Below are 18,539 nucleotides of genomic sequence, written 5' to 3'. Positions count from 1 at the left end.
AAATAGTTCATTTGACACTTTTTTGAATCCTTAGAGAAGAAAAAAAGTACTTCATGATGAATTAAACTGTAGTCTGAGGGAAAAAATACTTTTAAACAATTGTTGTTTATAAATCATTAGATGAAAATAGCCCCAAAATTGATTTTAAAACAAATCTAATTCATCACATTTGACAAGCGTATGACTAAAATCTGATTAAAGATTTCATTCACTCAGGTGTTTTACATCAAGGGAATATCATTTTACTATAGAAGTGCCATACCATTAACATGTGGGTCAAAAAGTCTTCAAAAAAAAAAAGATCTTTCCGTGCCATTTAATTTAATTTGTAAGCCCATGTGTACTAAGCATACGAATACTATAAGTTAAAAGAAAATTATTTCACATTCCAAACTAAAAGACAAATTAAAAGAGTTGGTATTACTTTGCTTCATAAAAAAGAATAGCCAACGTAGATACAAGTATCTTGTCTTAGGGAGGGATAAATCCTACTTTGTAAAGAATCATTCTGATTCAAACAAAAAATTCTCTGAAACCGATATTATCAAGATGCTTGATTTCTTAATTGACAACATATTTGTTACGTTCGGAGAACGTGTTTTTCCACAGAATGTCGGCATCCCAATGGGAACAAACTGTGCCCCTCTACTTGGTGACTTGTTTCTTTATCATTATGAGGCTGACTTCATGCAGGAACTTCTTAGGAAGAAATATAAGAAGTTAGCAATATCCTTTAGCTCTACTTTCCGCTATATAGATGACGTTCTTTCACTAACAATTCAAAATTTGGTGACTATGTGGATCGCATCTATCCCATCGAATTGGAGATAAAGGATACTACAGATACAGTTAAGTCGGCTTCATATCTTGACTTACATCTCGAAATTGACAATGAGGGTCGGCTGAAGACAAAACTTTACGACAAAAGAGATGCTTTCAGCTTTCCAATTGTGAACTTTCCATTTCTAAGTAGCAACATTCCAACAGCACCTGCATACGGGGTATATATCTCCCAATTGATACGATATTCCAGTGCTTGCATTTCCTATCATGATTTTCTTGATAGAGGGTTACTGCTCACAAGGAAGCTATTAAACCAAGAGTTCCAAATGGTGAAGTTGAAATCATCCCTTCGTAAATTTTACGGACGCCATCACGAGTTGGTTGACCGTTATGGAAAAAACGTTTCACAAATGATATCGGATATGTTCCTTACGTCGTAACTACAATCCCCTTCCTTTCATGAATGTGACCTACCGAATTAGACTATTTACCGGATTTGTAATCACATAAACAACACGACGGGTGCCGCATGTGGAGCAGGATCTGCTTACCCTTCCGGAGCACCTGAGATCACCCCTGGTTTTTGGTGGGGTTCGTGTTGTTTGTTCTTTAGTTTTCTATGTTGTGTCATGTGTACTATTGTTTTTCTGTTTTTCTGTTTGTCTTTTTCATTTTTAGCCATGGCGTTATCAGTTTGTTTTAGATTTACGAGTTTGACTGTCCCTTTGGTATCTTTCGTCCCTCTTTTATAAGCCTTTCTGAAGCATAATATGCTAGATTTGTTTTTATTAATAATCAAATAAAGGTAAAATGCATATCTGTGTATACAATTAAGACGACATAATCAGTTATCAGGGGGTTCTTCCAGACAGTAACAACTTATTCGTTATTCGTTCGATTCGAATGATCAATTGTCTCTGTATTGTTCAAACTCATACAATAATTGTCTATTTGTAACTGTTTAAAAATCATACACATAAGAATGCAAATCCTTTATGTAAAGAAAATTTGAGACGATCTGGCTGTATGATATGCCTTGTTTGTTTAAATGCATTTAAATTATAATCGGATTTCTGAAGTTTCGGTCTCGAGTATACTGGAGGAAAATAAATCAATAACTACCTACTCTTCGCGCGGACGCTGTGGACTATTTTGTCCGTATCGCATATACATTAATGATAAGGGAACATTTCACTATAAGAAGGATTTCGGCTTTCCTTTACTTGAATTGTATTCCTCAAAATTTATATGTATAGGCAATGTAACTTTTGATAAGATAAAATATTGTTTTTTTTTTAATCAAAACTTAAAAAATAGTAAAAGCTAGTTTTAAATAAATTTAATTTTAGGCTATGAAAGGCCACTACGACCTTTTATTTTTGAATTGAAATAACCTCAAACAAAATTGGGATCTTCTAATTTCTATGAGGTATTTTCTCAAAATATATTTGGTAAAAAATGTGCATATGGTCCAAAAGATATCCAAAAATGTTCAAATCCTTTTCTTTTAATAACTCTTGTGAAATCGACCCTTGATACCTGACCTTATCGAATAGATGTTGCCTCTAACTGGAATAAAGATAGTATTACTGTTTATGGTTGGACGATTTTGTGACCGAAACCGAAAAATTAACGCTTTTACGCTTGGACATACGATTCGCGTTCATCATAGCAAATGCCAGGTTTTACTTCGTTGGAAATCGTTTGAAAAATCATAGAAAACCTTGATTATTGAATTGAATGCATAAGATCATTGGCGCTGGAATTAAAACATTAAGTAGGTTAGCTCAATAACGAAGGTGAAGGCATGAAAAATCAAACATTCTATTACTGACCACTAGAACATTTTTTAAAAACATCTTGAACGAATTTTCATAAGCATCAACTATTTTTTTCCTAACTGCATGCATAATATTTAGAAAGAAATCGACGAAGGATAAAGATGTGATTAATAACGCAAAAACGTATGTTGAAATTTACAAAATTAAGCTCCTAATCACTTTAACTTTTATATAACCTTGTTGATTTTTGACTGATAGATGTTTCATTTTACTCATATTGTTTATGTCTTATGAACGACACCACCAACTATTTGCACTTACACAATTTTTTTTTAAAATGACAAATCAAGACAACTCGGTTCAGATGAACATGATGAAGCATTGCTTTGTCATTCGATAGAACTGACCATTGTCCCTCCGGCACATTATATCTTGGGAATAAAGCTTGTAAAGATTATGATAACTAAGTCAATGTTTTGTGTCCAAACAAAATATTCATACAAATGCATTTGTTTTGCTATGCACGATAAGATTCGGCTCTTCATAAGTTGATTGATTTCTGTCACAATTGTTTATTTTTCAAACTCTTTGTTTTTTTATTAATCAATTTGTTTTTGGAAGAAGTTTCTATTTATATGTATAAAATTATGCAATCACTTTGTACTGCAACAGACAATAATAAAACAGGTATTATATAAGCCACTCTACATTGTTTTAAAGACATAAGCGATATCGTCATCTTGTCACGTGATGAACTGGATTGTTAAAAAACGTTTATGAAAGAGTTGATAGATGGTTATTACATGATTGTGTCAACCAAACGGAGCTGATAATGATTGTTCGTGTTAGTTTTTTTTATACAATTTTTGTTAAAAGAGTTTTCCTTATTGGTTGCTAAAGGCTAAGAAAGAAAGTTTTATTTTTGTGATTTTACTTTAAGGAAGTACACCACTAATTCATTGCTTTCTATGTTAAATTCCTTCCTTTTAATTAAGCAGGCCCATCTCTTTTATTTTACCTTCAAATAAAGTTGCAATCATTGCATTTTAAAGCAACACTTTATGGTGTCTTGTACTAAAAAATCAAAATACCTTTAATGGCATATAAGAAAAAACTGGATCCCGGAACTTCGCATGTACCAAAACAGGTACTCAAGACAGACAGAATGTACCCTTTTTTATAATTTGGTGCAGTTTTTTAATATTCAAAATTAAAAGTCCAAAATTGTTTTTCAATGATCACCAGTCCTTTAGCTTTCATTTGATACCACAAATACCTAAATATTCTACATAATTTGAAAGTTTCTCTCATGCGTAGGAACTATTTTGTGTTAAATCTGTACTATACTCTGGTATGTGCTTTCTGGCCGGGCCCGAATTAGTGGTGTTACACCTTTATAGCTATATACATAATTATGTAGATCACTTCACAATCCCATGCACACTTAAATGTTACTCTAGTTCATTGAAAGCAACTTTTTTTGGTTTATTGTACATGCATTATTCAGCCATGCTGCTCCTTGATTCATATCCGTGTTTTACAATTATAGATAATTTGCAGTAGAAGGTGATTCAACACACCAGGTTCTGGAATAGCGATTGAAAATTCATTAACATTGTATTGCTTTTTCACGTCCTACAGAAGTCGTATTTAAAGCTTTTGTATTTTTATTTGAAATATAATTTATATCACAGAAGCATTTTATGTTCATAATAGTATTAATAAGCGTGCTTTTTAGCTTCTTTTCTTAGATCTTTCCACTTTTCTGTGGAAAGACCTATTGTTTTTCTTCTGATAATTTTTTTCCCACCTAATTTTGTTCTTGCGATAAATATTTGTTTTGCAATATGTCGCTTAGATATTTTGTACGCTTTTGAAATTTACTCTGCGTAACCGAATACTTTTCTTTGAAGGAGTTATCTCCCCAAACACTGTTTTCTGTGTGTCCACTATTCCTTCACAACTGTAAAAGATTAAGACAAAATTATTTTATAAAATTGCTTGTTATATCCTTCGCATGATTTGTCCAATTTTGACAGAAGAAATATGAACGCTCCATATGAGAGTAATTTCCCCTAATGCATTTGATATAAGTGATATGCATTTCTATCTTGTAAACCATAAGTGATAGACCTAGATTGTTTTGATTTGAGGTCCTTGGTCCAAAAAAATGAAAATAAGGTCAAGGTCAAAGGTCAAATTCTAATTTTAGTATTTGGCTTACTTTCCCTTATTTTCGAAAACCGTATAAGATATCAACAAACTGTTTTTGCTAAATGGTTATTTGCGACATGTCGTAATATGTTAATTTTGATTGCAAGAGTACGTTGAAAGTAAAAGGGAGTTTTCTCCCCTTTGTTATTTACAAATATGCGTATGGTGATATAACTCATTAACCAAATATAATTAAGACCTATGGTCTTTTGATTTGAGGTCCTTGGTTTATGACCTTGAAATTGATATCAAGGTCATAGCTTAATTTGGCGTTCTAGATTTTGACCTTTGCTTTTACTTCATATAAATACAAGATAAAGCAATGATACTTTTGGAAAACGGTATCAAACCATTTAACCTTGAAAACACAACCGGAAGTGACCTTGTGAAAACCGGAAGTAGCTTTTTATTGTTCTTTATTAATATAAAAATATATAAAGAACCAGATATTTAAGTAAATATTCAAATATTATCGAAAATAGTATTTTTCAAACCGGAAGTAAGAAATTATCTTCCCTATTCAAAAAATATTGTATAGAAACCATATATTTTTGGAATCATCGTAGAAGATGCTATCATTTGACGATTGAAATGACATTTTAAACTTAATTTCACAACTTCCATATTAAAATACATTGCTTTTGTGGAAAGACCTTCAATTGTTCTCTGAACAATTGCTTTTTAATTATTCGTATTGTTCTTATTATAATAGATTTCAAGGATAAGTGATTTATTTTAATGGAGATATGAGTTTTGAATTTTTCATTGTTGTGGCACTTTCAGGTCATATTAATTGATTGTAAATTTAATTCATAATGCAAAAGAGCGAACACAGTACTATGAATATAACTGTTCCACGAACTTTCAGTAAAACAAATAGATCATTCTGTAATATGAATTTTCAGTCTAAATCAGGATCAACTTAATTTAAGTTGGTGTCCTTTTTCTGATATAGCTTTTGATGTAAAAAAAATAAACTACGCTTTTATAGATACGTGATGGACTTGACGAGGGATTCTTGATTTCATTATTCTTTGATATTCAGACCATTGTTTCACTATGCGGTATGTAATTTGCCCCTTATTCTTCATTTGTTGCTTAATTTTAGAACCCCCGCTTTCTTTTTTTTTCTTTTTTTTGTGACTACTTTTCTGTTGATATGCTTATGATTCTCTATTCTATAAAACCAAAAACTGTATTACAATGACATTTAGACGTTAATTTTATTTAGTGTGCTTACAAAATAAATGTATGTCCATGTAGTACGTGATCCCTAATTATTTATTTTCGGGCCTTGTTTTGTATATTTATGAAGAAATAAGACTCCACACGTACGTCTTTACAATCGTATGTCAATATAAATAACAAATTCAAAGAAAAGTCTCTCTTCTATCGTACCATTGAACAACACAAAAGTTTAAAGTGTCTGATAACATTACATTAATATTTGAACTGTGGTGATGAGCAGGCAACTATGATTGATGTATAGAAACTATATGAACGCGTTTGAATCGGTAATGAAGAAACAAAATTTCAGAAATACATACTGTAATCAAATTATTTTCGCGAGCGATTTATTTCCGCGAATAGAATAATAACGCAATTATAAATACATTGTTGCGAATATGTTAAACTTGGATATATCCTTATTAAACTACATCAAGTAAAGAAAAAAATCGCGAAATTAAATAGTCGTGAAGTATACTAAAAAAGGGTAAAACGTGGAATAAAGTTTTTGCGAAAATAAGTCTTTTTACAGTATGATATACGAGAGAATCTTATATATAAGTTGAATATAAGTTGAATAAGAAAAGGGACATCGAAAACTGTGTTAACTTCAGTCAGTTAGTATGAATATAATCAAAACTGAAGCTAGCAAAATGTAATTTCAAATGGTATTAACATTCAAACAATGAACTCTAAATAAATCAATTATACAGATACAAAGCAAATATTATTAAAATATTCTTCATAGAAGACGAAATCAATCTTTTTTTTTTAAAGCTAGCCTTTTAATTGGACTTTTTTTTAATTACACGTGATTGTAAAAATAGAACACGGATTATGTTGATGATGATATTTTTTTATATCGACATACTACGGACAGAACGAATCAATCCGCTGACCCAGAAAATTTTGAAAGTAATTACTATTATCATCTCGTGTTATCCCTCGATATAAAATTGAAAGTGTAAAAATCAAACAATAACTTTGAAAACATACAAAAAACACAAAGAAGATATTTGAGTAATACACGTTCAACCACCATTTAGATTTAATATTTTATTCCATGACATTGTACTATTAAAACAAATATTCCAAAATACAAGTAAAGTTCAAGCTCTATGTCTTTGGACTGCGTCACATTGAACATGATATCAATTTGTTTATAAATCCTTAATTAATCAAACCTTTAAAACCAGTTAGAAAAAGTGCTGAAATAGGGAAAGGAAATCACAACAAATACAACAACATGTTGGAAACTGCCAGTAGTTTGCCGAATAGAACCGAAGTTTCTCGAAGTCGTGATGTTAATTGCGGATATATTTACATCCTAATCTCATACAATTGTTAGGATTTCCTAGGCCTAATGTTATTGGATAAATGTCTACATCACGTGATGTCTTTTGCACATTGCATGTTGTTGGTTCTTCAGCTATGCTTTCCAGATGTTTTTCCAGATCAATGGCAGTTTTTTTTTATACCTATAACCCATTTTAAATACTTAAAACTTTTTAAATAATTCAAAACAATTAAGCATTATACTTTTTATTATATTGTTCCTAAAGATAATAAACTGTAGAAACGAAAGTAATAAAACTGTCTTTCTATGTCAAATGTAAGAGGTAACACGGTTTTGCGTCGATGGTATTCCATCATTTCAAGCAGATACCCCAAGGAAAATAAGACACCATGTTCAGATGAGAAATTTAGACAAAGATGAAAAATTAAACCGCCAATAGAAATAAACATGACGAGAAGTTCACGGATTTTCCCTTGTATTATAAAAATAATCGTTTTTTACGCTCCATTAAACAAAGCTCACAAGGGCTGAAAATCTTATTTGGTGATAAAGTTCAATATAAACTACTGTCAAATAATTCATTTTATAGACCTACCTCCCAAAACATACAATGTCCATCTTAATTCAATGCAATTATTCTATAGAAAAACAAGTGAAAAGTAATTATCCATAGTGTTCGAAAAGTACCGCTTCTGGGTGGTCTCTTGGAGCAATAAGCCATGAAGCCAATCCTACTTCCGAGTGAATTTTCCTTTTTTTGCATTCAAAAACTACTTATATCCTTAATATGAATACTATATAGTTTAATAAGGGTAATATTAGATTAATTGTTTTATGCAGATATCTCATTTCTATGTTAGTGTATAAAGCTGTCGTAAATGGTGTTAACACAGCTTAACTATATTTCATTTTACAAAGAATGAAATGAGCTGTTATCATTGAAAGTGTCACTGTTAAATGCAGGAGTATTGTCTCCGGAAATTACTTATGCACCAACACGTTTCAGCACCATGAAAGAATGTTGCTTAGAGTTCGCTAATGTTAGATTGAATATTTGACTGAGTTTAAATGAGCAATCAATGCAAAATTAAACATCTATTGTATGCTGTTGAAAATTAGAACATGAGCACTGATCAAGTGCAGGAAACGTTTTACTTAGGTCAAATATGTTTCAGAATAAAAAACAATTCCGTTTTTTAATCATTTATATGAACAAATGATTTTTATACATTCTCGATTTTTAAATTTATGATGTAGGGTTAACCAGACAAGCGCTTCGGACGCCGCAACATGTTTTGTAATGTGTCATTTTCATTATGCATCGCTTAAACAAACTAGGATTGCAATCATTTTGTTTACATGCCGTGTTTAATTTTTCCCAGTTACTATTGATATCATTATTAATTCTTAAAAACCAAGGAACGGCTTTCTTTTTATATATGTATTCTGTCAAGAAAATAATTATCAAGTCCTTATTTCAAAATAATAATCACAAAGACTCGGAGGAAACTAATCTCAGCCCAACACCTACAACAAACACTTAAAATTATAATTGTGATGTGGTCTCCTCCAGATATTGTTAAAAATAGTTAAGATTTTTCATAACATGTAACTTGTCAAGGGAACTTAGAAATACCATTTTACATTTGGGAGTTTCATTCACTATTAAGCCAATAATGTTTACAACAATAGATAAATTGGCAGCTTGTATAGAATTAACTTTAAATTTATCAATGTGCTGTGCGTTATATTGGAGGAAATTGCGTAAATAGTATGCCATAGCATTGGAATGATTGTACACAGAAAACGTTAATTATATATTTTCACACGAGTTAACCAATAGATTAGCGGTATAATAAATTAAGCATCTTAGTCTTTAACGGATATACATTTTTAATCAACTATAATACTTGTAAGTGTAAATTCATCCTTGCGTCATGGTACTATATCTAGACAGAACACGGCTTGAACTAGGTCATTTGACACTCTTTAAATCCTTAGAGAAGAACAAAAGTGCTTCGTGATAAATTAAACTGTAGACTGAAGGAACATAATTACTTTTAAACCATTGTTGTTTTTTTATAAAATATAAGACGAAAATAGCCCCAAAATTGATTTTAAAACAAATTTAATTCATCACATTTGACAAGCGTATGACTAAAATCTTATTAAAGATTTCATTCACTCAGGTGTTTTACATCAAGGGAATATTTTTCTACTATAGAAATACCATACCATTAACATCTGGGTTAAAAAATCTAAGAAAAATTAATAATCTTTCCGTGCCATTTGATTTAGTTTGTAAGCGCGTTTGTACTAAGTTTACAAATACTTTTAGCTCAAAATGTTAGAAGGGTAAGTTGATAAGCATGTTATGAAGCATAATATGCTAGAACTGTTTTTATTAGTAATAAAAGATACCACCCAAACAGTAGCGTATTTCGCCTGATTTGAATGATACATTTTCTCTGTATAGTACAAGTTTATAAATCAATGTGTTTGAAAAATGTTACAGGTAAAGTTAACCCGACACGATCTTCCTGATTGTTATGCCCCTTTTTTAATGCCTTCAAATTATAAACGGCTTTCTGAAGTTTCGGTCTCAAATGTACCTGATAAAGGTTACTGAATAACTACGTGTTCTTTTTGCAGAAACTATTTCATGTTCACTAATAATAATGGTAACATCTTAATACAAAGGATGTCGGCTTCCATTAAGTGGAATTGTTCGTTTTAATCCACCAAATTCATATATGAATAGGCACTGTGTTTTTTTACATAAAATAAATAGGGGTATCTTCTTTTTTTTTTACACATGTACATATGGTTTATGTTTTATGAACGACACCAACAACTATATGCACTTACACAATTCTTTTCAAAACTACAAATCAATACACCTCAGTTGAAATTAATCATAAATTTGTCACTTGATACCGAGGAACTGACATTTGTCCCTCAAGCATATAACATCTGAGGTCAATGTTTGTGTCCGCTTAATATTCATACATATGCGTTTGTTTTGCTATGTATAAGTTTTGGCGAATCATAAGTTGTTTGATTTCCGTCACAACTGTGTATTGTACAAACTCTTTGTATTATATAAATCAATACGTATATAGGAAGAAGACATTTTTAAGTATGAAATTATGCAATCGCTTTGTACTGTAACAGACAGCAATAATACAGGTATCATATAAGCCTATTGGGATATTTCAGTCTATTTTAACTATCGAGTACAAAACCGAATACCTCCGATGATTATATAAACATAAATAAAGATAGAAATAGAAAGTGGACTCGTACAATTGGATTTTCTTGGTCTGTTAAATTTTATATTTTAAAATTGGAGTTATATGATAATTATCGTATCAATATGAAAATCATGTTTTGTGGATCGAGTCATCAATCAAATGATTTGGCTTTGTTTCACTTTCAATGTTGACATTCATTTCCTTCAAGTAACCCAACACGTACAATGCAGGCGTTATCAATCTCTAGCTAAGGAGTTAAATAGAAGTTTAAGTGAATACGGATTCAATGAGGTCGATTTATTAACTTGCAAGTGAATAATTCATTAGCAATGTTTCCTAGCTTATTTTGACAAAATAGAACCATATTAGCCGCTAAAAGCAGATACCTATTTTACTTTTTAACTTTCATTAATGAATAAAAAAATAAAAAAAATTGTTTTTTTATATCTCTTAGCTAGTGCCCCTTTAAAGGAAAAAGCGATATCGCCATCTTGTCACGTGATGAACTAGATTATTAAATATAAGTTAACGACAATTAACTGATAACTGGTAATTATAAATTACTCGGAGCTGACAATTGTTGTTAGTGTTTTTTAATACGAACAGTTTAGCAAAAAAAAAAGTATTCATTATTGGTTGCTTCAGGCCTAGACAGAAACGTGTTATGACGAAACCTATGATAGCTATATACATATGTAGACCTCTTCACAATTCTTAACGTACATGGTACACTAGTTTATTAAATGAATTCATTTTTGGCTTTATTGTACCTGCATTATTCAGTTGTGCTGCTCCTTGTTTCACATTCGTGTTTTCCAATTATAGATAATTTGCAGTAGAAGTTGATACGACACACCAAGTTCCGGGATAGTGATGGAAAATTCATTAACATTGTATTGCTCTTTCAAGTCCTAGATGATTCGCATTTAAAGCTTTTAGTATGATTAGTTTAAATATAATTAATATCACAGAATTATTTTACGATAATAATAGTATTTGAAAGCTTGCTTTCTACATTCATCACCCGTATTGTTCTTTTTAAAATATATTTCAAGGATAAGGGATTGATCCACTTTAATGGAGACATGATTTTCAATCTTTTCATTATTGTGACATTTTCAGGTCGTCTAAATTTATTCAAATTTTAATTAACAATGCAAAAGTGCATACAAATTTCTATGAATATAACTGTTACATGAACTTTTAGTAAAAAAATATAATCATTCTGTAATATGAGTCTAAATCGAGATCAACACAATATGATATGTTGATATTGGTGTCCTCTTTCTGATATAGCATTGGATGATTAAAAAAAAAAAAAGTAATCTATCATTGATTCATAAAGGTCTTGATAGGCTTGAATGCATTATCTTAAATATTGTGGACCTTTTTCTACTACTTTGGTCCTTATTCTTAAAAATAAAAATTATTTGAGAACCCAATATTTCACTAATTTTGTTTCCTGTCTACGCTTTATTTAGTATCCGCTTATTATTCTCTATTCTGTAAATCCCAACCAAACCCTCTTACAGTAACATGTATCCTAATAAATAATAATTCTGTCTTCAACTGCCTATTTACCATTACGTATTAGAGAAGGACTCCAACATCAAGTAAAAAATATCATCATTACATAACGAGTAATAAAAATTAATACAACTAGCAACTCACCCGGGTTGATTATTTTACATCCTGTTGGGGAATCGCTTATTAATATTGAAATTCATTTGATTGAACTTAACTCAAAAGCAATTTAGATGCACGTTTCCGATGTATTTGCATCGTAAGTTAATACTATGGAATTGAGACTACCATTCCCGATTTAAATAAATAAGGACATGAATTAACAGGTTAGAGAGAGTTCTTCATTTTGAACTTGAATTTATGCACATCAAAAGTGAGCAAGATATGTATTGTATGACATATTGTAAAGACGTGACTTGTCTACTGCTGAAACTGTGTATTGACTTAACCCATGATGTTTTTGTGTTGTCGGGGTGCTGTCTCATTGACAAATGCCCATACCTCCTTTTTCTTTGTATAAGACTCAATTATATATACGCTTTCACTTATTTTGTAATGTGTAGTTTTGTCGACCATTCTAAGGTATTTGTTTAACATCTTACAAATATATTTGATAACAAATTTATATCTCTATCGATATGATAATTGGTTGGTTAATATTCAGGGGCAAATATTTCAAATGAATGAATATTGAATAAAGACACAGCATTAAACTTGTATAATCTAATCTTCACTTCTTTTTTTCAATTTCAATACAAGTTAAGTTCCGGAAAGTGATTCAAAGAAAAAGATTGATAATACTTCAAACATTTTCTATCAGTATCAATCATTTACTTCCTCAGAAAGAGAAATGGACATAAAGCTATAAAAATAATCACAATATTGGAATAAGAATTATAGTTCAAAAGGACAGGAAACGTTTATATCACAAAATATATGAATGGTAATAGAAGATCTATATCCCAATAACGTATTGACAGACAAATGGTTTCTGTATAATATGATCCAAAAATCAATGGGATTTTATCGTGGAGAGATTACGGATTTTATCTTGATCCTTTCAAATGGATGGTACCCAATATGGAAATAAATGGTGCTTCTAAATATAATGCAGTTTTTTTTCTAGATTCTATATTTGTCGCTTACAGATCTATAATGGGTATTTCAACATCATGTTCCCCATCATTATTCGTTGTTGTTATTGCAATTTCTAATCATTTATGAAAATACATGTAATATAGGTTTTGGAGAAAAGTCTATTTTTTATGAATATATTCGATTTTTGTTTGTTTATCTTACATTTACAATTCATAGTGTTTTAAGTGACATGGCAATTAATTTAGTCATTGTTATAAAAACGTGGCTCTAAGTAGTGAACAAAACGTACAATTGACATATAACATTGTTTCTGATCATACAACACAAAAATGTACCAACTTTCATTAAACGTTTCAATAATGTAACAAATGTGTTATTTGTTGAATGTCACAAAAAAGCCTTCATAGTTAATAACAAAACAATTCATTTTGAATGCTTTTAATTGTCAAAATTTTGTCCAAAACTACACATGCTCTGATTCATTCGTCAATCAATTAAACATCCAAGATTATCTTTCTTTTACATAGTCGTTATTTGTGTTTATTTCTTCTATTTAAATTAAACTGAGGGGTAGGTAATAAAACGTATAACGGAGGGCTATGCCATCGCTATATTGCACCAAAATCTATCAAATACTATTTAGACATGGATGGTCAGATACTTGACTCGTACAAGATGTATATGAATGCAATATATGAAATTGATAAATCTGTAAGCAGTCCTTTTTATCATAGGCTTGTGATGTCAGATTGTTCAGCTGGAAGTTGCTATACCATGTATCTGATACTATTTGTCGCGTTAATTTGCGGTAAGTGTTGCTTTGTATTTATTTTTTCATGATGTGTTTCGCGGTCTGGTGTCTTCGATAGGTATTTTTTTGAGTTCTTGCCATGGCGTAGCCAATTATTTTTCGACATATGAGTTTTGGTTGTCCCCTTGGTGCATCATAGTCAGCTTCTTGTTGAGGAAAACTACTTTTTTGTTTTATAATATAATTCTGCTGCATTGTAAGTGCTCTATTCGGCTAATTTCTGTTGTGCATAATGATAAAACCAGACACTTGTTTCTCCTCGAACAAATATGAATGTTGCTGTTTTAGTAATTTCAGTATTTTTATATGTAGTTCTTAAAAAAGCGTAATCTGACTTTTGTCTATAAATATATTGTTATATAGAAAAGAGGTTGTGGTATTATTGACAATGAGACAACTATCCACAAAAGACCATAATGACACAGACATCAACATCTTTAGACTTCTTTCTCTTTTAAGTCTAACCCAGAACTTGCATTCTTATTTATTATAAGTATGGAAATAGCTGTAAAAAGTGTCATATACATCGTACAAATCATTAATTATAATAAACATCAGCACAAATTGTAGATTGCATTAATTAGATTGAAAAAAGATATTAGATTAAGCTATATAATAATGAATTAGTGATTGCTCTAAAACCATCAATTTCCATGAAAATGTCGGCTAAGTCTGTTGGAATAATAGTCTCTTAATCAATGGCAGCTACAGGAAAATGAATAATAGAAAGAGCATAAGCCTTCCTTGAATTAAACGTCATTTTCAACAGTTAATATTGCCTTTAACTCGTTTACTGTTTTATCAGATAATTTTCAGCAAGACTCTAATCAAGAAAGAGCCAGTCGACGACTTGATGAATCTAAATGCATGTATTGGGAGCTGTTTAATTTTAGTAAATTGTTCATTAGTATAATTGAGCCGGTTGACTTGATTTTTCATGTTGACAGGTTTGATTATTTCAATACAGTAATAGTTCAAAGAAAATATTGGAAAAGTTTGCACGCTGACAACAAATCGTATACTTGATCATTTTCGTAAGAAAATTGTCCGATCAATATTCGTTCAATCACAATACGACACATTCTTATAACAGCTTTCTTTACATTGAATTATTCAGCAATAAAAGAAGTCTTCCGTAGAATATTTACTGCCAAAGTGCATTTCTACATTCTTACTGGTAATTACTTTGTATTAAACATGCCGGCCATAGAGTTTCTTCGGATACAAATAAACAATGAATAGAAGAGTGACTGGTTTGAGTAAGCATAGTATTAGCACGTAATATCAAATAGTTCGAAGCAAATATTGATCATGAATTTTTAAAGACATACTGATGTAAAAGGTCAGTAAAAATGGTAAAATTGTTTTGATGGAACTCTTAAAATGCTCTTTTGCGTATGCATGTAAATTGTTCGACCGGTTTTCTTAATGAAGTTTGTGTTTTTTTCTCAAATAAATCCACACATGAGCAAGTTCATTTCACTTTTTATGGTCAATTAATTTTCTTTTAGTATCCGCCTCATTATTATCGAAACGTTGTTCCAAAGAGTAGCTTCATTTAAAAAGACCAGCTTTTTATGGCTCTAACGTAAGCCATTACTTTCTAGTTTATTTTGGATGTCTTTCATTTAGAGCAAATGAAGATATAGCTGAGAGGGTAATAAAGCAAACATGTTCAAACGATCGAACAGAAGCAGGTTATTACCCCATGAAAAATGATATGTCCGAGAGTTAACAAATCTGCTCTTTTACTCTCTGAGATATATTTCATTTAATATTTTATACTGATATTGTTCTATTATTGATGTCCTTTAAATCTAATATCATTGTCATGTACATTATTGATTTAAATAGTAGCTATTGTCTTTAAAAATTATTGATCTAAAATTCAATTATCGTCTTTTAAATTTATTGATTTTAGATGCTCGGCATAATATGTTGAGATTAAAATTGGTCACTGGATAAGCCATATGTTTATAGTTGAATGTCGCCCTTGTATGAAACAGTTAAAAGCTGGCATCTTTGTACAAAATCAGTTTGTGGAATAAGAACACATCGACAAATAAACAAATTGTGAAATGTTTAAATAACAATTAACTATGATTAATGTCATGCTATATTTTTCTTTTTCAATTTCGAGTAATGCGATACATAATCTTCATTTCAATAATTTTAAAGCCTTAGTCATTCACAAGGAAATACTTAAATTTAGGGGTGTAAATATAGCAATCAAAAAGATAACTCATCTTTTTCTGACTACTGAGTAGGCCATTGTGATATATAGATCGAGCCTTTTTTTGTGCTGAGGCAGCATAAAACAAATACCAATTAATAAACTAATTTACTTAACCCCTACATGTATATGCCACCAGCAATATCATCAAATTAGTGGTGTACCAGATGATTTTACCCCGAATAAGAACATTTTTTTTACAGATATTTAAAAAAACAAAAACAGAAGGAGACTATGACGTCTATGCAAAACTATTAATAAAGATGTTACAATTAATGGAAAGCTTTATAACTCAAAAATAGAGCAACAATACTTTTTACATAGATCCATCTTGTTGTTCTATGAGATGTAAGTGTAAATTAAACTTAGACTAATTATTTAAACAGCTGTCAGTTGACGAGAAATTCCGATATGTCTGAACAGAAATGTGATATTGAAATGAAAAGCAAACACTATGAGCACTTTTAACCAGAAAGGAAATAAAACTATGCAAATAATCAATAGACATAAAAGGAAAAACGCATTGTTTTGTAGTGATGCTGAAGTAATGAAAGCTTTAGTTGCAAAATACCGGTAATTAATTTAGATCTACATTTTTGTATTGTAGAGGATTGTTATAAAGTTTAACAGATTTATAAAAAGCCAAATGTGTAAATGTAAAATAAATAATGCAAGAGAGATTTCATTTTTGTACGGCTAAATCATATAACGATATTGGTCATATTGCAAGTATAATTTTACAGTACATGTCATTTGGAATACAATTTTCGCGTGACAAAACATTTTGAAATTTCATGTTCGATTCTAATCGGAGGCATCTATCTATAATACATTAACTGTCGTCGACAATTTGTTTTCATATTTCGGACTTGCACCACTTGGAGCTAAAATTCTGTTGCTATCTTTTTTTTTTCGTCAAATAAACGCTGGCAAGATTTGATATGTTTTATTAAAATCACGCCACGCTTTTTATTTCACTACGTACATGAAACCACGTACACATGTGTATTTAGTTAAACGAAAAGAACATAAAAATGATACACTGTTAAGCAAAAGATAAAAATATTGAAAACTATGTCTTTTTTTAGATTGCAAGTTGTACATGATAGAGCGTCAAAGAACTATATGGTAAAAATGACTTTTGAAATTGATATTGGCACAGTATATCATTTAGTATAAACCTTATGACCAGGCTATTGTACACCTTGGTTCTATAAATTTTAAATAAAAACAATCTTACCTATTCCTGCTCCGACCACAACACGTCCTGCCAGGAGAAGGTATCGGTCTCTAGCTATACCCATACATAGCGCACCAATAGTGAAAATAATACTTGCTGACATTATAACCGGACGACGTCCCGCACGATCATTTAAACATCCCCCTATTAAGGCAAAAACAGCGGCAGCGGCGACAGTGACACTAACTATTAGTGCTTGCCAAACAGATGATAGGAGAAACTCGTTACGGAGAAGCATCATCGCACCAGAGATTACACCGGTGTCATATCCAAACAAAAATCCACCAAGAGCAGAGAAAAATGTCAAAACATAAACAAACGTTGGTGTTTTCTTTTTAGGGGCAATGCTGTCAATTTTAAGGTCCAATTTTTCATCGTCTTGGTCATCATATAATGATTGTGGTCTCGGCCGGCTTCCATTTAACTTCCTCATTTCGGACAAATATGAATTTGTATTCCTAAACACACTCGGTGTATGCGACACTGATAATTATTCCATTCCGTAGCAGCAACAAATGGTTTAAAGATTGATCAACAGTTATGGGAAGTAACCCAGTGAGCACAGCCAATCTCAATACATCACTGAAAACATTGCTTCTTTTGTTGATTGTTTATTGATTTTATATTGACACATGTGTATAATGAATAAACATACTAGTTCCCGATATACCCGATGTACTGACGTCAATCAATCGATCGCAACTGACCAATAATAAGCTCAAACTCAGCAAATGATACATTTACCTGGAAAACCAATCACATCACATCCAACGTGAAACATTGTTGATTCCCTTTCGGAGATGTCTTTTGTAATTAGCACTTAGATCAAGAGACAGCTGAAATAGCTACGAAAACAAAAATGTATTAACGATTTAGAGAATTATTGAAATTTAATACTAATGCTTGATTTGCATATGAATTCTATAATAATCACAACTTTTATTTGATTACTAGTATGAATTACATTTTACTCTACGCATAATCACACGGTTTACCAATAATTCTACAGGGAACGTTGATATTTCAAATGTCGTATCAGATTTTAATTTTAAATATTTATAACGTTTCTATTTATAC

The 18,539-nt window shown here is 30.8% G+C and overlaps 1 protein-coding gene across 1 annotated transcript in view; it reads right to left on the bottom strand.

Moving 5' to 3' along the window:
• LOC134724011 (proton myo-inositol cotransporter-like) overlaps positions 1-18,045 on the bottom strand; it is a 71,178-nt gene extending 53,133 nt beyond the window's left edge. Inside the window, exon 1 of the mRNA XM_063587427.1 lies at positions 17,463-18,045. Coding sequence (XP_063443497.1) covers positions 17,463-17,895 — 433 coding nt within the window. The 5' untranslated portion in view covers positions 17,896-18,045. The remainder of the gene's footprint in view (positions 1-17,462) is intronic.
• Between the last annotated feature and the right edge of the window lie 494 nt (positions 18,046-18,539).

This window comes from Mytilus trossulus, chromosome 1, assembly GCF_036588685.1.
Source record: "Mytilus trossulus isolate FHL-02 chromosome 1, PNRI_Mtr1.1.1.hap1, whole genome shotgun sequence".
NCBI classification, from domain to species: domain Eukaryota; kingdom Metazoa; phylum Mollusca; class Bivalvia; order Mytilida; family Mytilidae; genus Mytilus; species Mytilus trossulus.
This window is presented reverse-complemented; position numbering and strand designations above follow the sequence as displayed.